Source organism: Chlorocebus sabaeus, chromosome 1 (assembly GCF_047675955.1).
Source record: "Chlorocebus sabaeus isolate Y175 chromosome 1, mChlSab1.0.hap1, whole genome shotgun sequence".
NCBI classification, from domain to species: domain Eukaryota; kingdom Metazoa; phylum Chordata; class Mammalia; order Primates; family Cercopithecidae; genus Chlorocebus; species Chlorocebus sabaeus.
In genome coordinates, this window is record NC_132904.1 from 83,800,741 (window position 1) to 83,823,045 (window position 22,305).

At 36.3% G+C, this 22,305-nt stretch overlaps 1 protein-coding gene across 6 annotated transcripts in view; it reads left to right on the plus strand.

Annotated features, from left to right (window-relative positions):
- Positions 1–22,305, plus strand: part of TMEM135 (transmembrane protein 135) — a 258,161-nt gene that overhangs the window by 95,772 nt on the left and 140,084 nt on the right. For 4 of the 6 annotated variants that reach the window (XM_008020450.3, XM_008020448.3, XM_008020453.3 and 1 more), the window contains one exon: positions 10,843–10,908. The exons of the other annotated variants lie outside the window; for them this stretch is intronic. In XM_008020450.3, the coding sequence (XP_008018641.3) occupies positions 10,843–10,908 (66 nt within the window). The remainder of the gene's footprint in view (positions 1–10,842; positions 10,909–22,305) is intronic. 6 annotated transcript variants of the gene reach the window in all.

Consider the following 22,305-nt stretch of genomic DNA (forward strand, 5'->3'; position numbering starts at 1 on the left):
GGTCAGGAGTTCGAGATCAGCCTGGCCAACATGGTGAAACCCTGTCTCTACTAAAAAATGCAAAAATTAGCCCAGCATGGTGGCGTGTGCCTGTAGTCCCAGCTACTTGGGAGGCTAAGGCACGAGAATCGCTTGAACCCAGGAGGCGAAGGTTGCCATGAGCTGAGATCATGCCACTGCACTCCAGCCTGGGTGACAAAGCGAGACTCCATCTTGGAAAACAAACAAACAAACCACTAACTCTATATTAAGTGTATATTTCTTGTTTATTTTACTTACCGTATGTTGGTTAATGAATTAGAAAGTATTGGACTATAGAAACATGAGTCTCTGTTGAATTTTGGTTATTTTCACTTTAGGAGTTACTCAAACTACGTCTGCTTACAACATTTTACATTGTTCCAAAATTCTGCTTTAATCTTTTATCTTGGCTGGGCGTCGTCACTCACCCCTGTAATCCCAGCACTTTGGGAAAGCTGAGGCGGGTGGATCACCTGAGGTCAGGAGTTCGAGACCAGCCTGGCCAACATGGTGAAAACCTCTCTCTACTAAAAATACAAAAATTAACCGGACATGGTGGTGGGCTCCTATAATCCCAGCTACTCGGGAGGCTGAGGCAGGAGAATCACTGGAACCCAGGAGGTGGAGATTGCAGTGAGCCAAGATCGTGCCACTGCACTCCAGCCTGGGTGACATAGCAAGGCTCCGTCTCAAAACAAACAAACAAACAAAACTTTTATCTTTTAGTGTAATAAAAATTGTTACTTCTTTTTTAAGAGAAGAGGTCTCTGTATATTGCCCAGTCTATCCTCTAACTCCTGGACTCAAAGGATCCTTCTGCCTCAGCCTCCTGAGTAACTGGGACTATAGGCATGTGCCACTGTGCCCAGCTAATTGTTATTGTTACTTTTTATTTTTATTATTACCAAACAGTGTGTGTGCATAGCAGAACATAGAAAATAACTAAAGAAGAAAATCACCCAGAGATTACTACTGTTACCACCTCAGCATACATCTTTATAGATCTTTTTGATTTGCACACATATACACAAAAACATACACACAAAAGTCCAATCCAGAAGTTTGCATTTATTACATCTAGGTGTTATGTCTCTTACGTCTCTTATCTAGCACTGTTATTTAAAACAGTCTCTTGTTAACTTACGATTTTTTTTGAGACAAAGTCTTACTCTGTTGCCCAAGCTAGAGTGCAATGGTGCGATCTCGGCTCACTGCAACCTCTACCTCTCGGGTTCAAGCGATTCTCCTGCCTCAGCCTCCTGAGTAGCTGGGACTACAAGCATGCACTACCATGCCCGGCTAATTTTCTTATTTTTAGTAGGGATGGGGTTTCACTATGTTGGCCAGGCTGGTCTTGAACTCCTGACCTCGTGATCTGCCTGCTTCGGTCCCCCAAAGTGCTGGGATTACAGGCGTGTGCCACCACACATGGCTGTTAACTTATTTTTAAACAAGGATATTGTAGACAGTTATTTTCCCCTGTCACTGACATAGAATTAATGAATGTTTTTAGTATTAATCATCTTAGATGTAATAAAAACTCAAAAGAAAGAGTCATTTCAATCAATAATTTGGTATAGGTAAATTTACAAATGCTGGGAATTAGCTCTGAATTCATTATTTTTGACCATTGTTAGTAGTTGTTTAGGTACAAGGAAATAAAAAAGCAATCTCTTTGGCAGAGGTCAAAAGAAAGTTGTACACTTCAGTGCTTTCCCATAGAAACAAAGGAAGCTTAGCTGAATTGGCAGAATGCTATTAGAATGAGATATTCTTAAAAATGTTGGTGGGAAGAGCTGATGAAATAAATAAGTTGGGAACAAAGCATTGAGTTTGGTATTCTTCTTCTGCTGGAGAAGGTGCCGAAAAAGAATTTGATCCTCAGATTGCCTAGGGTTTTGAGACATGAGAAAGAACGTAATTTGATCTGGTTTTGAGAAATTATTGCATACTTTATTTTAAGTGCTTGCTGCCTCTGCCTTTCCCCTTTTGCTCCTCAAATATATAAAGTAAGTAGCCTGACCTACAGGAGGACTGTTAAAATCCTATCACTAGATTAAATAGAATTAAACAAGAAACAGGAAGATTGAAGATGTAGTTTAATATATGTATCATTAAGAATAGAATAAATACAAGAACATAATGGGTGAGAAATGTATTTCTTAATAAAAATTTCTGAGAATAGATAGACCTTTCAACATTTAGTTATATATGCTTTAATAAAAATCTATCATAGTAAATTTATAATTTTTGTTTGAGTGTGTGAATAACCCTTCGCCTGCCCATTATTGGCCTATTATAAATCTTTCAATGAATTGTGGGTTGGAGTTATATTCATATGTACTGAATTTACAAAATTTAACAGTTTGCCTTAAACGTTTTAAAAATTTTCTAACTTAGCACCAACTCCCCCCATATCTGTGTGTGTGTGTGTGTGTGTGTGTTTATGGATGTGGAAAAATGTTCCAGAGATTCTTCTCATTTAAAAAAAGTTAGAAAAAATTTTGCTCTTATTTTTAAATTACATGCTGTATTTTACTAATAAAGTATATAGCCTTGCTTAACTTTGTCCTGACAGTTTCTAAACTGTGAATCTTTCTATTTTTCTAATGCCATAACTAAGATTTGTGTTTTTCGACTTTAGCTGGGCGTAAGTACTACTTAGCGATTCTGTGTTCTATTTACTTACGTGTTCCTATACTCTCACTCCTGTCCTTATGTTAATGTCTTTGTCATTCTCAGAGGCTTATTCTTTCTTCTAATTCAGAGAGGGAGGGGGAAGGGGAAGAGAAAAGGGGAAAATTTACACAGTGGGAGAGGGTCAGGGAAAGGGAGACGAAGAGAGTTTAGTTATACTTGCACCTGCATCCTTTTAACACAGACAACAGATTGCTATGTATGTTCTTAATCCTGTCTTAAACAGGAATCTTTCTCAGTCATAGCCATTTTCCTCCTTGTATCAGTAAGTTCTTCCACCTTACTGAACACTGACTTCTACTTAGCCAGTAAAAACGTGTTTAAATCTCTTCTATCCTACAAATATCCTGTTACCAATTTTCTCTCAACTGTGATTCTCATTCTAGCCACAACTCAATCTCCTTCTTTACCTTTATTGTCAAACTTTTCACATTTACTTGTACAATTTGTATCTTCTCATTCAGTCCTCAACTATGTTCTCATCTGCACTGCTCTATTAAAATTGTAAAGTATTTGACCTATTGGACACTTGATTACTTCTATAAAAGTTTTTTTCAAAATTTAATTAAATATTTACGTGTAGTTTAAAAGTGAAATGGTGGCCGGGCGCAGTGGCGCACGCCTGTAATCCCAGCACTTTGGGAGGCCAAAGCGGGTGGATCACCTGAGGGTCAGGAGTTAGCGACCAGCCTAACATGGTGAAACCCTGTCTTTGCCAAATACAAAAAAATTAGCTGGGCGTAGTGGCTTATGCCTGTAATCCAAGCTACTTGGGAGGGTGAAACAGGAGAATCGCTTATACCTGGGAGGTGGAGGTTGCAGTGAGCCGAGCACACCATTGCACTTCAGCCTGGGCAGCAAAAGCGAAACTCCATCTCAAAAAAAAAAAAAAAAAAAAGGTGAAATGGTATGCTGCAAAAGTTACAGAAAATAGTAGTATTCTTTTCCACCCCTTCTAACACATGAATTCTACAGTGCAGAGGCAACCGCTTTGTCTTTGCCTTATTTCCTCTGTTGCTTCGTTATATCTAGATTAACTTACCTACACTGTTATTCTTGTTTTGGTTTACACATTACTGACTTTCTACTACAGAAGATGGGAATTTGGTTTTCTTTACACTCAAGGGTGATGTGGGGATGTTCACGATATGGTAATACATAAATTTTGTTTAAAATAGTATTTAATGTTTAACATATTCTGTTCCAACTGTGTGACAATTACTCATAGCTGAGCCATTGTACAACTTGTCTTGCTACCTTATGTTTTTTTCATAGTTAATAACTGCCTCACTTTTTATTTGCCTAGTTTCTTTGTACCTATTACTAACTCACTTCCTAACTTTGTGACATAAGATTCCTTTCAGTATTATCAAGAACACCTACTAATTTTTCAGTTATATTTTTCCCTCTGTGGAGCTTCATCATTTGTTGAAGTTTGTTGTCTTGTTCCCGTCTTGTCTGACTACTTGGGACTTCCATTTACCTCTGTAATTTGTTGAATCCCAGTTGTCTTTTTGGATTTACTCTGTATTTTACTGAATGTGGCTGGGAGGTAGATATTTTTAGATCTTGCAAATCTGGAAATATTTTTATATTATCTTCACAATTAAGAGTTTGATTAATACAGATTTCTATGTGAGAAATTGCTTACCTTCCAAATTTTAAGGCATTATTTTATTGTCTTCTAGTTGCAATTATTGCTGTTGAGTAGTCCCGGGTTGTTTTGATTCCTGTTTCTTTGTTTAATGAAATTTCAGGATGTGCTTTAACGTGGGTCTCTAAAAAATCACGGTGCTGAGTATGAGTGCTTAGCAGGCTCTTTCACTTTGGGAATTTATATCCTTGTATTGAGAAATATCCTAGTGTAATTTTGTATCCTCTACTCTGTTTCTTTGTTTTTCTGTTTGAATTCCTGGAAGAGTTTCTCAACTTTTATTTGGAATTTTTTTTACTAAAATTTATAGTTTTGCTATTATAATTTCTTAGAGTCCTTCAGTTCTCTAAAGTGTTCCTTTTCTTATAACATACTATTCTTGTTTTATGGTTGCAATGGATGTGTTTTTGTGTGTACTTTTCAGAAATTTATTTTGATCTTCCATTTAATTTATTTATTCCAAATTTCTTTTTTGTGTTTATTTTGCTCTGTCTTTCATGTTAAAGGAATTCCTTAAATGTTTATTGATTCTTGTTTGTCTTTTTATTTAAAAGTTCCTTTGAAGCTTATTGGAAGCTCACTGTTTTTATTTGTGGGTCCTTACCTATTTCAATGTGTAATTTCCAAAAGTTAGCATCATGTGGGTCTTTTTTCTTGGGCTGTTTTTTTTTTTTTTTTTTTTTTTTTCCCCTAGAGAGGGATCCTCTTATTAGCTACCTTGAGAATGGGAAAGTGGTTGGGATATAAGCGTAGTTCCATTGCTTTTGGATCAATGGAAAGAGATACAGTAGGTGGTGAGTTGGGATGGATGGTGGCCTAACATTCGCTATGTATGGTTTGACTTAATATCCCGTCGTTACTAGTATGGTGTTTCACTCCAGTCCTAATTATCCTAACTCTGGTTTATTCCCTTTGGAGAATCTTCTCTTGATTTGAGAGAAGTGATTGGTGTTTAACTGGGCAGACAAGAAGAGAGGAGTCTAACTCCTTTTTAGACTGTTTTGCAGCCAGTCCACCAGTTCTCAGTCTTACCTGCATTCTGGCCTTCTGGTGCCTTTCTATTGATGCTTCTAATTCCTAAGGTTCTGCTGAACAAATTAGCATGTCTTCTGACTCTTCAGAGAGTGAAATTATGGCTACCTTTGTACTGTTAAGTCTGTTACTCTCTTGTTCATGCTTCAAAGTTTCATTGATATTTTTTGTGTTCTGTCAACTCCCTTATTGTGTTCTTTTTTTCTTTGTGGTTTATACTCCTTTATTTCCTTCTGTCATTTTTGTAGTATTTCTGGAAGGAGTAAAGTTAAGTCTGTATGATCACTGTAGTATATTTAACGTAATGACTTTTCTTCATTTTGAAATTCTTTACTCTTGACTTCTAGGATTTTATTTTTCTGCAATGCCTTCTGATTCTCCTGTTACTTTTTTTTTTGAGATGAATTTTCACTCTTGACGCCCAGGCTGGAGTGCAATGGTGCAATCTTGGCTCACTGCAGCCTCCACCTCGTGGGTTCAAGCGAATCTCCAGCCTCAGCCTCCCAAGTAGTTGGGATTGCAGGCATGCACCACCATGCCTGGCTAATTTTTTTGTATTTTTAGTAGAGGTGGGTTTCACCATGTTGGTCAGGCTGGTCTCAAACTCCTGACCTCAGGTAACCCACCTGCCTCGGCCTCCCAAAGTGCTGGGATTATAGGCATGAGCCACCGTACCCGACCCTTATGTTACTTTTGAGCCTTCCCTGCTGTATCCTTGTCTTTTGCCTCATTTTATATGTTATTATTTCCTATTGTTCTTTTGTTCTCTTTAACTTTCTTGATTTGCCTCATCAGGGTTTCTGGTTACAATCAACTCTTTATACATTGATGACACCAAAATGATATTGATAGTTCTTACCTATACCCTGAGGTCCAGTTCCATAATATCTGTTAGGCATCTTTTTATACATATCTCCCACATATATCAGTTTCCTTACCCCTTCTGCAGTTCTCCACCTCTTGTACCCCTGGATTTTATTAGATGTATGTTTAGTTTTTAAATTTAAAATTCTGTGATGTTTCTAGCTTATAAATTCTTAAAATTTATGTTTAGTAGAGCATCCTTTGATTTACATATTTTTGATTATTAAAGGTTAGAAATGCATTCCTTTTATGCTAGGCTAGAAAAATAAAAGCACATATTGAACAGAGGAACATGCACCCTCTTCTGGTCTCAACCATCATGCAGTCTCAACCATCTCATGCAGTCTTTTTCCTTCAGCCCCACTGGCCATCTTATTTGTCCTCAAACATGCCAACTATGATCCTACCTACAGGCTCTTGTGGTCTTTTCACTAGAACCTTCTTTCCTCCAATTTTCAAATTAGTTGATATGTTGAAATCTTGTAGAGGGGATTTTGGCAAATAGTAGGTATTGAGTTAGGGTCAGCAATTATTACTGTCATTATTATTGTAATATCCATATTGGCTATTCACTTTATGGTTTCACTTAGTTTATGTTCAAATTATCTTCTCCTAAAAGAGGCCACCCTTGATTTACTCTATTTAAAATATCCCTTCTACCTCATTGTTCTTCATATACTTACTATGCTTAAGTTTTTCAATTTTCCATATTCACATGCGTATGACTTACTTATTTCTGTATTTGTTTGCTCCCACTGTCCCCTAGATGTAAACTCTGTAAAAATAAGGGCATTGTCAAATTGACTCTGTTGCTAATTCCTTCAATTTGCCCTTTACAGTGCTTATGAAATAATTGTTCAATAAATTCTAGACTAACAAATCAGTATCCTTTTCTTTCTGTATATTACAGTGTTCTACACTCTATCAATGGATTTTCCATTAAATACTCTTTAGGTACAATCCTAAAGAATGTTTTATTAGGGTCTAAATCCTCAGCAATTGTAAGATGGGGAAGCATTGGAAATAGCAATAACTATTTTTTTTTTAATTGTGGTAAAACATATACAATGTTAAATTTACGTTTTAGCCATTTTTTGTGTGTACAGTTCACTGGCATTAAGTAAATTCACATTGTTGTGCATCCACTACTACTATCCATCTCTAGAACTTTGTCATCAAACTGAAACTCTATGTCCATCATGTAGTACATCCGCATTACTCCTCTCTCAGCCTCTAGTAACCCCTGTTCTACTTTCTGTCTCAATGAATTTGACTACTCTAGATCCTTCATATAAGTAAATCATTCCGTATTTGTTGTTTTGCTTCTGGCTTAGTTCAGTTAGCATAGTATCTTCAGTGTTCACCCATGTTGTATCCTATATCAGAATTTCATTATTTTCTAAGTGTGAATAATATTCCATTGTATATATAAACCATATTTTGTTTATTCATTTATTCATTGATGGACACTTGGGTTGCATCTACATCTAGGCTGTTGTAAATAATACTACTGTGAAAAAGGGTATGCAAATATCTCTTTGAGAGCCTACATTCAGTAGTTATGGATATATATCCAGAAGCAGCGTGACTGGATCATTGATAATTCTATGTGTAATTTTTAAAGTAACTGCCTTACTGTTTTCCACAGCGACTGTGCCATTTTTCATTACTATCAGCAGTGCACAAGGGTTCCAATTTCTCCACATCCTTCTCAACACTTGATATTTTCTGTCTTTTTGATAATAGCCATTCTAATGGATGGGAAGTGGTATCTCATTGTGGTTTTGATATGCATTTCCCTAATGATTAGTGATGTGGAGCATCATTTCATGTGCTTATTGGCTATTTGTATATGTTCTTTGCATAAATTTCTGTTCAAGTCCTTTGCCTATTTTTAAATTGGGTTGTTTAGTTTTTGTTGTTGGGTGGTAGGAGTTCTGAATATACTCTGGATATAACTCCTCATCAGATATGCAATTTGCAGGTGTTTTCTGTTTCATGAGTTGTTTTTAAATTTTGTCGATAGAGTCCTTTGATGCACTAAAGTTTTTCATTTTTGGTGAAATCCAGTTACCTATTTTTATTTGTTTGTTTATTTGTTTATTTATTTTGAGACTGAGTTTTGCTGTTGTTGCCCAGGCTAGAGTGCAGTGGTGTGATCTTGGCTCACTGCAACCTCCTTCTCCCGGGTTCAAGCGATTCTTCTGCCTCAGCCTCCCGGGTAGCTGTGATTACAAGCGTGTGCCACGATGCCTGGCTGTTTTTTGTATTTTTAGTAGAGATGGGGTTTCACCCACATTGGCCAGGCTGGTCTCGAACTCCTGAACTCAGGTGATCCACCCGCCTCAGCCTCCCAAAGTGCTGGGATTACAGGCGTGAGCCACTGCGCCCGGCCTATTTTTAGTTTTGTTGCTTATGCTTTCGTTGTCATATTCAAGAAATCGTTGTCAAATCTAATGTCATAAAGCTTTTCCCTTATGTTTTCTTTTAAGAGTTTTATAGTTTTAGATCTTAAATTTATGTATTTGATCCATTTTGAGTTGATTTTTGTATATGGTAGAGGTAAAGCTCTAACTTCATTCTTTTATTTGTGGATGTGTAACTGTAATAGGTCCATTGACCACTATGTGTATCAAGTCAGTACACCAAGACACCAGATTGCAGCAGAGACAGATGTTTAATTGTAGGGCCACTGACCGAGGAGATAAGAGGAAACCTCAAATCCATCTCCCCGTGCAGTTTGGGGCAGAGGTTTGAAGATTTTTAGAGTGTGCTGGAGTTTGGAGATGGTTGGTTAGTCCAAGAATGCAGGATGAGGTCATGGGACATGGAGATGAAGGAACTATATTCTCATGCTGATTTGGTTCCACTTTGGGGATCTTTAAGTTGGTTGGTGTCAGCTATTCTACTGGAATTCAGGATCTGCTTAAGTATTCCAGATCTTGAATAAGCAAAAGCCTTATGATTCTAATGTCGGAGACCCTATCTATCTTTAAAAAAAGTCTTACAACCCTAGTGTCAGAAATTCTATCTATAGTAACAATGGGTATTCAAATGGAAAGTATGTACTGTTTCTAGACTTTTGCTTACAAGGAAGTGGGTCAAAGTGCAGCTGATTTATGCTTAATTATAACTATATTTCTATTCAAAATTCTTGTTAAGCCTGTGAGGACAGCTTCATGGATTTCCAGTTTTTTTAAGTACTTTTGAAAAGATTGTCCTTTGCCCACTCAATAGTCTTATTATCCTGATCAAATATCATTTGACCATATATGCAAGGATTTATTTTTGGGGTCTCTGTTCTATTCCATTGTCTTAAATGTTCATCTTTATGATAGTACCAAATATTTTTGATTACTGCAGGTTTGTAGTAAGTTTTGAATCAGAAAGTGAGTCCTTCAACTTTCTTCTTCTTTTTTCAAGATTGTTTTGTTTATTTGGGGTCCCTTAACGTTCTATATGAATTTCAGGATGGGTTTTTGTATTTCTGCAAAATGTGCCGTTGGGATTTTAATAGGGATTGCATTGAATCTGTAGATCAGTTTGGGTTGTATGGTTATCTTAATAATAAGTATTCCAAACCATGAGCACAGGATGTCTTTTTATTTATTTGTGTCGTCTTCAATTTCTTTCAGCAATGTTTTGTTGTTTTCAGATTACAAGTCTTTCACTTCCTTGTTTTATTTTTCCCTAGGATTTTTTTTGATGCTATTGTAAATGGAATTTGTTTTCTTAATTTCCATTTCTGATTGTTCATTGTTAGTGTATAGCGAGCAATAACTATTTTGGGGTTAATTAAGTAATGTCACTTAATATATGACATTACTAAATTACTTCATCTCCTCTCTGTATCTTAGTAGCAGATAAGTGATTTGAACTAAATTCAAATGGAAACTAAATTCAGAATAAATGATAACTTCCAAATTGAACTTAAATGCTAAATTTGAACTTAATTTTTGTTCATTAAACTAAGGTTTAAACTTGTCTGAGCAAACTAATTTGAAACTATAGTCCTGGAAGAATACCAGATTATCAAAATAACCATTTGAAACAATTAAGTTTGAACTCTTAAAAGATTGTGATAATGATATTTCTGGGGTATAATTTATAACTTCTAGCTCTTAGTGTGCCTTGTAGATAGTTCTCTAGTTGCATTTCTTTTCTCTTTTCTTTTTCTGTCTCTCCCTCCCTCCCTCCCTCCCTCCCTCCCTCCCTCCCTCCCTTCCTTCCTTCCTTCCTTCCTTCCTTCCTTCCTTCCTTCCTTCCTTCTTTCCTTCCTTCCTTCCTTCCTTCCTTCTTTCTTTCTTAGACAGGGTCTCACTCTGTCATCTAGGCTGGAGTGCAGTGGCTCAGTCATAGCTCACTGTAGCCTTGAACTCCTGGACTCAAGCGATCCTCCTGCCTGAGTAGCTAGGACTATAGGCATATACCACTTATTGATGGTTGCCTAGAAGTTGCTGGATATATAATAGTTTTGAATGTTGTTCACATTTAGGGCGTGGGATATACAATTGAGGAGAGATTATAGATTATATATTTTTGCTTTTTTTTTTTTTTTTTTTTTAAATTTACAGGCCACAGAAACACTATTCAGAATGGGTGTAGCAAGAGGAGCCATCACAACATTAAGAAATGGAGAAGTAAGATGATAATTTTCATATAGTTATTAGTTGTTAATTTACAGTTTGCGATTTTTAGAATATAAAATGTGATGAAATCTATGATGCTTTGTCTAAGAAATAGAGAGATATCTGGTATATATAATATTGAATGTACCTGAACAAATCCATTTTAATTCATAGTCATACTGGAACCAGATCTTAGGTTGAAAACAAATTACTGTCTTTTTACCTTTAGTTATCAAATATCTTTACTCTTAAAAAAATGACATTTTATTAGTAACTTCTACAAATGTTTTTAATGAAAAAAGAACCTGTTACCTTTTGCTTTCTTTCTATTTTGTGTTATACAGGACTGATACTTATTTCTTAAGATAAAATAATTGGAAATGTTGAACATTTACCACACGTGGAGAGAAGGGAAGGAAGAGGGAGGGGAGAGGGAGAAGAAAGCTGGAGAGGATTTTTGTCTGCAGATGCTAAGTTTTGACTTTTTAAAATGCTCCTGTCAATCCTTTAAAATATTTTTCTATCACCTCACATAAATTTTCATTTTAAAATTATTACCAGCTTAATTACCACTCTGTCTGCTCTTTCTTTATTTTCTCCTTTACTAATACAAATTTAGGTTGAGGCCAAATGTAACACCACATTGTTATGTTCCTTTTTCTGTTCTATTGGCAAGTATTTAAGGCTAAAATACAGAACTCCCTATTTTTGGGGAGATGGAGTCTTGCTCTGTTGCTTAGGCTGGTCTTGAACTCCTGGCCTTAAGCAATTCTCCTGCCTCCTGCCTCAGCCTCACAAAGTGCTGGCATTACAGGCATGAGCCACCATGCCTAACCCTTACAATTCCCTATTCTTGAATTAAGTTTGGTGTTATTTAATGTAGTATTTATAATTCAGAAACCTAAATATTTAATAGTGGAAGTGAGTATCTAAGGAGTTAAATAAAATTGTATTACTTCATAACTATAAATGTGTTGGTTGATATATTTGCTCATTAGACAGAAATGTGCCAACATTTGAAAAGTATGTACACTCTAAATATTTAATTTTATATTGGCAAATCACCTTGGTATAATTTGTAACATATATTTTGTCTATACAGAAAGACTTAATTGATCCCTTTGTATTCTCAAACATTGAAGTATGTGGTGACATTTTGAAAAAAGAAAACTTACAGCAATACGGTCAGACATAGTAATCTACCTATAATGTCTAAAAATGAATTTCAGATTTTACTAATTACTATATATTTTTTTCATAGGTTGGGCAATGAACTGTTGAACTTACCTTCTTTTATAGGACAGTTAGGGAAATGTACGCAACACAGTTGTATAAGTAATCATCTGAGCATATCAACACATTGGATATATACTTATTTTACTTAATAGGGAGGAAATAGTTAAAATAGCTGGCTTTTGATCCACTTTTCTACTAATTATTAGGTGTTGTTCCATGTGGCCAACCTAGTTAACAAGTATTACTGCCAAAGTGTTTAAGCACTCTCTGACCTCCAGTTTCTATAATGAGGTTAAAAGTGTAAGATGCACATATTTTTCTTACATTTTAAGAGCTCTGAAAATGGAATGTGTCTTCTAATTAATGGCACCTCAGAGTTACCATCTGCTATTCTTCACATTTTAATGTCTCTAAAATTAAGAAATTTCTTTTTTTCCCCACTGACTTTTTTGGTTCTCAGGAACTTTGTCTGTGGTACGTTAGGGTTGATAAAGTAATATTTTATGGTTTAAAAAGTACAGAGTGATGTGTAGCAAGCATTCATTAAATGGTAGTTAGGATAGGCCACTAATTAGTTTTAATTTCATGATTTGATTTTTGGAAGTAGAGGAGACAAAACAAAACAAAGATATTACTGAATACACACACGCGCACCCACACACACACAGACACACACGCCATAGATTTTCCAAGATGGTAGGCTAAATGCTATGGAAATGGGTGCCATGATTCCTGACTTTAGAGGAGCTTACTCTGTGATAGGGGAAACAATTCTATCAATACTTGGAAAAAGGAAAAAGTCTGGGAGAGTGTGGAAATACTTTGTTTAGCTTAAGTCTAAAACTAACCAGTGTCCCGATTCCACTTGTATTGTGTTAAATTTAAACTGTGTTTTAGTATGAGGACAATGGTAGATAATCTGTTTGAGAGTAGGATATAAACTAAAAGGTTAATAATTTAAGGGATTATTTAAAACACACACTGAAATCATTGTATTTATCAATATTGGAAAATTTATAATATGCTAAGGGAGGAAAGCGGCAAGTGGTTAATTTATTTGTCCTAGGCCTTTTAAAAAAATGTACTAGGCCAGTACTGCAAAAATATTTGTTAAGCAGGGATTCATAGGTAACCTCGTGATGAGTGTGTCAGGTAAGAGAAAAAAAGTTGGTATATCCAAATTCCAAAAATATCAGTCTTTCAGCAAATTTATCCAGATGCATGATGACAATAAACTTTGCATATTTCCTCCTCCCCGTTCTGGCTTTAATGCTGTATTTTGTCTACTTACTGGACGTTTCTGCTTGGATATTTGAAGAAATTTTGAAATGGGAGAACACTTTCCCCTTTCTGAAAGTAAGATAGTCTTTGAAGGTGTTTAAAACTTATTTTATAGGTTGTAATGTATTATAGGAGGTCTTAAGCAGAGGAGCAATACTTTATCTTTTAAAAATCCTCCTCTTAACTCTCCAAGGGAGAAATTACACTGGTCATCTTATAGGTAAACTGAGGCTTAGAGAAGTTAAACATTTTGCCTGTGTTCAAATAGCTAGGAGATTGGAGAGCTAGGATTTCAACCCTTGTCTCCAAAGTTCATTGATTCTACTATGCAATATAATTGCCCTCAATGTACAATAATTCACTTACTTAGACTTTAAGATGTAAGAAAGGGATCCAGTTTCAGTTTTCTGCATATGGCCAACCAGTTTTCCCAACGCCATTTATTAAATAGGGGATCCTTTTCCCATTGCTTGCTTTTGTCAGGTTTGTCAAAGATCAGATAGTTGTAGATGTGTCACATTATTTTTGAGGCCTCTGTTCTGTTCCATTGGCCTATATATCTATTTCGGTACCAGTACCATGCTGTTTTGATTACTGTGACCTTGTAGTGTAGATTGAAGTCAATGTGGTTGTACTGACAGTGTAGTGTAGTTTGATGCCTCCAGTTTTGTTCTTTTTGCTTAGGATTTTCTTGACTATATGAGCTCTTTTTTTGGCACCATATGAAATTTAGTTTTTTTCTAATTCTGTGAAGAAAGTCAATGGTAGCTTGATGGGGATAGCATTGAATCTATAAATTACTTTGGGCAGTATGGTCATTTTCATGATATTGATTCTCTCTATCCATGAACATGGAATGTTTTTCCCATTTGTTTGTGTCATCTCTTATTTCCTTGAGCAGTGGTTTGTAGATCTCCTTAAAGAGATCCTTCACATCCCTTGTAAGTTGTATTCCTAGGTATTTTATTCTCTTTGTAGGAATTGTGAATTGGCGTTTGCTCAAGATTTGGCGTTCTCTTTGTCTATTATCGATGTGTAGGAATGCATGTGATTTTTGCACATTGATTTTGTATCCTGAGACTTTGCTGAAGTTGCCTATCAGCTTAAGGAGATTTTGGGCTGAGACGATGGGGTTTTCTAAATATACAATTATGTCATCTGCAAACAGAGATAATTTGACTTCCTCTCTTCCTATTTGACTACCCTTTATTTCTTTCTCTTGCCTGATTGCCCTGGCCAGAACTTCCAGTACTATGTTGAATAGGGGTGGTGAGAGAGGGCATCCTTGTCTTGTGCCTGTTTTCAAAGGGAATGCTTCCAGCTTTTGCCCAGTTAGTATGATATTGTCTGTGGGTTTGTCATAAATAGCTCTTATTATTTTGAGATATGATTTATCAATACCTAGTTTATTGAGTGTTTTTAGCATGAAGGGGTGTTGAATTTTATCGAAGGCCTTTTCTTCATCTATTGAGTTAATTATGTGGTTTTTGCCATTGGTTCTGTTTATGTGATGGATTACGTTTATTGATTTGCATATGTTGAACCAGCCTTGCATCCCAGGGATGAAGCTGACTTGATCATGGTGGATAAGCTTTTTGATGTGCTGCTGGATTTGGTCTGCCAGTATTTTATTGAGGATTTTCGCTTCGATGTTCATCAGGGATATTGGCCTGAAATTTCCTTTTTTTGTTGTGTCGCTGCCATGTTTTGGTATCAGGATGATGCTGGCCTCATACAATGAGTTGGGGAGGAGACCCTCTTTTTATATTGATCGGAATAGTTTCAGACGGAATGGTACCAGCTCCTCTTTGTACCTTTGGTAGAAATCAGGTGTGAAGCTGTCAGGTCCTGGGCTGTTTTTGTGTGGTAGGCTATTAATTACTGCCTCAATTTCAGAACTTGTTATTGGTCTATTCAGGGATTCTACTTCTTCCTGGTTTAGTCTTGGGAGGGTGTATGTGTCCAGGAATTTATCCATTTCTTCTAGATTTTCTAGTTTATTTGCATAGAGGTGTTGATAGTATTCTCTAATGGTAATTTGTATTTCTGTGGGATCAGTGGTGATATCCCCTTTATCTAATTTTTTATTGAGTCTATTTGATTCTGCTCTTTTTTCTTTATTAGTCTAGCTAGCAATCTATCTATTTAGTTGATCCTTTCAAAAAACCACTTCCTGGATTCATTGATTTTTTGAAGGGTTTTTTGTATCTCTATCTCCTTCAGTTCTGCTCTGATATTAGTTATTTCTTGTCTTCTGCTTGCTTTTGAATTTGTTAGCTTTTGCTTCTCTAGTTCTTTTAATTGTGATGTTAAGGTGTTGATTTTAGATCTTTCTCACATTCTTCTGTGGGCATTTGGTGCCATAAATTTCCCTCTACACACTCCTTTAGCTGTGTCCCAGAGATTCTGGTACATTGTGTCTTTGTTCTCATTGGTTTCAAAGAGCTTATTTATTTCTGCCTTACTTTCATTATTTACCGAGTAGTCATAGAGGAGCAGGTTGTTCAGTTTCCACGTAGTTGTATGGTTTTGAGGAAGTTTTTAAATCCTGAGTTCTAATTTGATTGCATTGTGGTCTGAGAGACTGTTATGATTCCCATTCTTTTGCATTTGCTGAGGAGTGTTTTACTTCTAATTATGTGGTCAATTTTAGAGTAAGTGTGATGTGGTGCTGAGAAGAATGTATATTCTGTTGATTTGGGGTGGGGAGTTCTGTAGATGTCTATTAAGTCTGCTTGGTTCAGGGCTGAGTTCAGGTCCAGGACATCCTTGTTAATTTTCTGTCTCGTTGATCTAATATTGACAATGAGGTATTAAACTCTCCCACTGTTTTTTTGTGGGAGTCTTAAGTTTCTTTGTAGGTCTCTAAGGACTTGCTTTATGAATCTGGGTGCTCCTGTATTGGGTGCATATATATTTAGGATCGTTAACTTGTCTTGTTGCAGTGATCCCTTTGCCATTATGTAATGCCCTTCTTTGTCTCTTTTGATCTTTGTTGGTTTAAAGTCTGTTTTATCAGAGACTGGGATTGTAACCTCTGCTTTTTTTTGCTTTTCATTTACTTGGTAAATCTTCCTTCATCCCTTTAGTTTGAGCCTATGTGTGTGTTTGCACGTGAGATGGGACTCCTGAACACAGCACATCAATGGGTCTTGACTCTTTATCTAATTTTCCAGTCTCTGTCTTTTAATTGTGGCATGTAGCCCATTTACATTTAGGGTTAATATCGTTATGTGTGAATTTGATCCTGTCATTATGATGCTAGCTGGTTATTTTGCCCATTAGTTGATGCAGTTTCTTCATAGTGTCGATGGTCTTTGTAATTTGGTATGTTTTTGCAGTGGCTGGTACCGGTTTTTCCTTTCCATATTTAGTACTTCCTTCGGGAGCTCTTGTGAGGCAGGCTTGGTGGTGACAAAATCTCTCAGCATTTGCTTGTCTGTAAAAGATTTTATTTATTTTTTGCTTATGAAGCTTAGTTTGGTTGGATATGAAATTCTGGGTTGAAAATCTTTTCTTTAAGAATGTTGAATATTGGTCCTCACTGTCTTCTTGCTTGTAGGGTTTCTGTAGATATACCCACTGATAGTCTGAGGGACTTCCCTTTGTTGGTAACCCAACCTTTGTCTCTGGCTGCCCTTAACATTTTTTCTTTCATTTCAACCTTGGTGAATCTGACAATTATGTGTCTTGGGGTTGCTCTTCTTGAGGAGTTTCTTTGTGGTGTTCTCTGTATTTCTTGAATTTGAATGTTGGCCTCTGTTGCTAAGCTGGAAGGTTCTTCTGGATAATATCCTGAAGAGTGTTTTCCAACTTGGTTCCATTCTCCCCATCATTTTCAGGTATACCAATGAAACGTAGGTTTGGTCTTTTCATATAGTCCCGTATTTCTTGGAGGCTTTGTTCTTTCCTTTTCATTCTTTTTTTTTTCTAATCTTGTCTTCACGCTTTATTTCATTAAGTTGATTTCAATCTCTGATATCTTTTTTCCACTTGTTCAGTTCAGCTATTGATACGTGTGTATGCTTCACGAAGTTCTTGTGCTGTGTTTTTCAGCTCCATTAGGTCATTTATGTTCTTCTCTAAACTGGTTAGTCTAGTTAGCAATTCCTCTAACCTTTTTTCATGGTTCTTAGCTTCCTTGCATTGGGTTAGAACATGCTTCTTTACCTCAGAGGAGTTTGTTATTACCCACCTTCTGAAGCCTATTTCTGTCATTCCTCAAACTTACTCTCTGTCCAGTTTTGTTCCCTTGCTGGCCAGGAGTTGTGATCCTTTCGAGGAGAAGAGGCATTCTGGTTTTTGGAATTTTCAGCCTTTTTGCACTGGTTTTTCCTCATCTTCATGGATTTATCTACATTTGTTCTTTGATGTTGGTGACCTTCTGATGGGGTTTCTGTGTGGACGTCCTTTTTGTTGATGTTGCTGTTATTCCTTTCTGTTTGTTAATTTTCTTTCTAACAGTCAGTCCCCTCTGCTGCAGGTCTGCTGGAGTTTGCTGGAAGTTTACTCCAGACCCTGTTTGCCTGGGTATCACCAGCTGAGGCTGCAGAACAGCAAAGATTGCTGCCTGTTCTTTCCTCTGGAAGCTTTGTCCTAGAGTGGCATCTGCCAGATGCCAGCCGGAGGTCTCCTGTATGAGGTGTCTGTTGACCCATGCTGAGAGGTGTCTCCCAGTCAGGAGGCACGGGGATCAAGGACCCACTTGAGGAGGCAGTTTGTGCCTTAGCAGAGCTCCAGCACTGTGCTGGGAGATCCGCTGGTGTCTTCAGAGCTGCCAGGCAGGAACGTTTAAGTTTGCAGAAGCTGCGCCCGTACCTACGTCTTCCTCAGGTTCTCTGTCCCAGGGAGATGGGAGTTTTATCTGTAAGCCCCTGCCTGGGGCTGCTGCCTTTCTTTCAGAGATGCCCTGGCCAGAGAGCAAAGAAGGTACATCTTTAAACTTAGCTTTGAAGAAACTGATGAGCATTAATCAAGGAGAAGAGGCCAAAAGTCTTTGCCAGTTAGGAGAAACAATATGAAAAGGATTAAAGTAAGGTACTAGGAACAGGTAACTTTAATTGCAGAATCAAAAAGGAAAGCAGTGTGGGTGGTGTCATGTTGAAGGGAAGTAACATTTGTTGAGTGTCTATTATATGCTCTACGTGCATTATAATTATCCAGCTCATTCATACAACTTTCCATTTTTGTTACTCTTATCACTGTTTTTCCAAAGGAGGTATTTCAGGTTCAAGACAGTGTAGTGTTTTGTTTTGTTTTTTTTTTAATCACATTTCCCTGATAATTTATGATATGAATGCTTAGGGTATTGATAAGCTTGTGGTAGAATCAAGAATTCGTGTTCTGTCTCCCAACTGGAGTAGCCAGCGTCCTGTGCTAAGCCAGTACTGCGAGTGTATTTGTTAAGCAAGGATTCTTAGGTAACCTCATGACAAAAATATCAGCTAAGAGAAGTAATGAAAAAAATACTGGTCTGCATGTCAGTAGACTTTACTAGACTTTGAACAGTTTACTGAACTCCTCACAACTTCAACTTTATACTTCAGAAAATGAGCCAATTAGATGATCTTTAAGGTCCTATATGGCTTTAACATTTTCTGCTTACAGGTAGCTTTGTATACCCTTTCTGCCTAGGTAGCGGTTTCCAGCCTTTTTGACACGAGAGACTGGCTTCGTCGGAGACAATTTTTCTACAGGGGGCTTGGTTTTGGGATGAAATTGTTCTACCTCAAATCATCGTTAGATTATCATAAGGAGCACACAACCTAGATCCCTCCCATGTGCAGTTCAAAATAGGGTTCACGCTCCTATGAGAATCTACTGTCACGGCTGATCTGACAGGAGGCCAAGCTCAGGCGGTAATGCTCGCTTGCCTGCTGCTCATCTCCTGTTGTGTGGCCTGGTTCCTAACAAGCCAGGGACCAGTACCTGTCCATCTCTCAGGGGTTGGGAACCCCTGTGCTTAATTAAGCCTTTAAAGTTGTGGTTGTCAACTTTGACTGAGCTTGAGAATTGCCCATGGAACTCTGCAAAACTATAGGTAACCTGGGCTCCATCACCAAAGACTTTGTCTTTGAGGTCTAGTTTGGGGCTCCAGTATCCATATTTTTTAAAATGTCCCCTGATTTTAATACTTAGCTACTGTTGTAAACCACTGTATTAGAAATATTTTTTAATTCTTTCTTCTTTGAACTCAAGGAGAGTACTCTCTGTATGAGATAAAACAGGTTAAGAAATAGAAAGGAAATTTAAAGTGTATATAAAGATTTTTGTATGTAAAGTAGAACACAGTATTAAGGTTTGTTGCTGTTTTGACAAGAAGGAAAAGTAGGTTTTTTTAAACCTACTTTTGTTTTATATGATGACATGGTATTGGGTATTCTGAATGATTTATTAGAATGGATTTTTTTAAAACCTTCCAGGAGCATGCTGTATATAAGTAATATAGAATATTTAATTTTAGAGTGATTGCTGCAGTGAGGGTAGGGATTCTTTGCTAGGAATTTCTATTTCTTAAAGTTTAACACCTACCTGACACATAATAACAATCTCAGTATATGTCTGATGAAGAAGTAAAAGATTTGTTTAGACAGAACTGAAGTGGCAAACACTACTTTAATTTCATCAGCTTTCAGTTTAAGATAAGTATATCTTTATAGATTTTTATGGATAGTTATAAATATTGGTGTTATTTTAAAATTATGATATTTAATACAGCAATAATTATTTTTGACATTAAATTTTCTCATGAAAATATTCATGAATTAAATAATTAAAGAATATTTAAATAATACAATTTACATAGTTGGTATTTCTTATTCACAAAGAGATTTGATTATTCAGCTATTAAGATATATTTCCAACATCACTAAAATTATTATACTTAATTTTAGTATTATATTTAAGGAAACTAAGCATTTTCTTATTGTTGAATGTGAATTCTTTATACAAGAAAACCTAGAAGTAAACTCTCAAATATATATATTTTTTGTTGAATCTATTTTTTCTTATATATTTTTGTTATTATTTTTTTCTTTACTGCTTCCCTTCTAGCACTACCTCAGGAAAAAATGTAAGTCTTTAATAAGCAAAGTATTCAAATAATGAAATCTCTGAGACCTGGTGCCTAGTAGAATGCCAGGAACTAGTGGCTTGTAGAACCTAATCAAATAAATATTCACTGATAGCGTCCTAAAGGCAAATGTGATGCGTGGCACTGGAATCAGATCTAATGTTCCTTCTTTGTTCTTTGTTCCCCTGAATAATTATTGTGAAGTAGATTACTAGATACTGGGTTTTAATTGTAAGCTAAACCAAAATGGTTTTGGCTTTCAAAAAGTGTTATAGTCTGGTGACTGAGTCATAACCTGCTACTTAGGACCTTGCCAGTGTCTTCTGTAAACAGACCAGCAGCAAGCTCATGCATTGCTTTGTGAGAAATAAATTAGATAATGTCTATAAGGCAGCTAGCACAATGTCTGCCACAAAATAAGCCTATTAGAATTAGCCTGTTCTAAATCTTAACTTATTTTTATTTTATTACATCTGTTGTATTATTTTCTATATTGGGGTGAGTAAATGGAGATCTTATGTTTATAACAGTGCGTGAACTGGTAGTTGATAATAAAAGACAGAGTTTAGGTATTTTGATCCACAACTATACTAATAGCAGTGTTATTGGCACTTTTGAGTGATTATTTCCTTCCTGTGTGAGTCATATTTGAGTTGGCATTTGTTACCAGTGCCCTCTGCTGTCTAGTGCCAGTATCTCAGTATTATACAAAACATGTTTAGTCACAAACTTGATGTGTACTACTCAACCACATTCTGCTGATCATGTGTTTGTTTTTATGCATAAAGTAAATATAACAAGGGAAGTGCAATAATAAAAAAAAAATGACTTGTACAAACAAACATAAGAATCCTATTAACCAAACGGTAAAGTTATTACATGGTGAAAACTTAGTTTTGATTATTGCAAGTCTTAGTTGGGCAGAAGTCCCACTGAGATTGGTGAGACATGGGCCTTCCAGAAATGCAGACTAAGGCTTAGTTGATCCTGTCAAAGAAAATTGGATTATCACTTTTGCAATAAGATCTCTGATTTATGTATCATATTTTAATGGGAAGAAAATATTAAGATACCTTACACATGTCTATTGCTATTTAAATATACTTTTTATTAACATGATTCACTTCTGCCCATATCCTCATACCATGTAGGAAAAAAAAAGAATTCTGACCACTCTAGAATGTTCCTGATAACTTTTTCAAGTCTATTATTTTATTCTTCTGTTGTTGGTTTTCAAATTGGATACTTAGTAAGCTATACGTAATCTATTAGAATATAGCCTAGAAGAGTTAGAATGATTTTTCCTTTTTAAGCAGCAATTCAAATACAGCAGTTTTAAAAAGCATGTGGGGAGAATGGATAGCATCTAGAGAAGGGGATAGGAAATAAGTATGGAAAAGAATCTTGAGGAAAAGGAAAGAGATATGAGATATGATATGGCCTAGGGAGTATTTATTATAAGCAAGGTGCAGTAAGTCCTCATGTCCTGTTGTCAGTAGCTCCTTGGAAACTGTGACTTTGAGTGAAATGCCTTACAGCAGGGCCTCCAATCACGTCCCTTTGTTCAATCCCATTTTGTTGTAACATTGAAGAGGGGAATAGTAGTTTTGTTTGTCATACATTGTTTCACTTAAAATAGCGGTTGCCAAGATCCTATCAAGGACATTATGTTCAGATTTACTGTATATACAGAGACATCCCAATCCTATCTCTAATGTGGTGGGAAGAAATTAGTTTTGAACACAGAACAGAAAGTTTGAGATAACTGAAGCCACTGGTCATCACTTTCAGGGTGATAAAGCATTAAAAAAGGCTTCCAG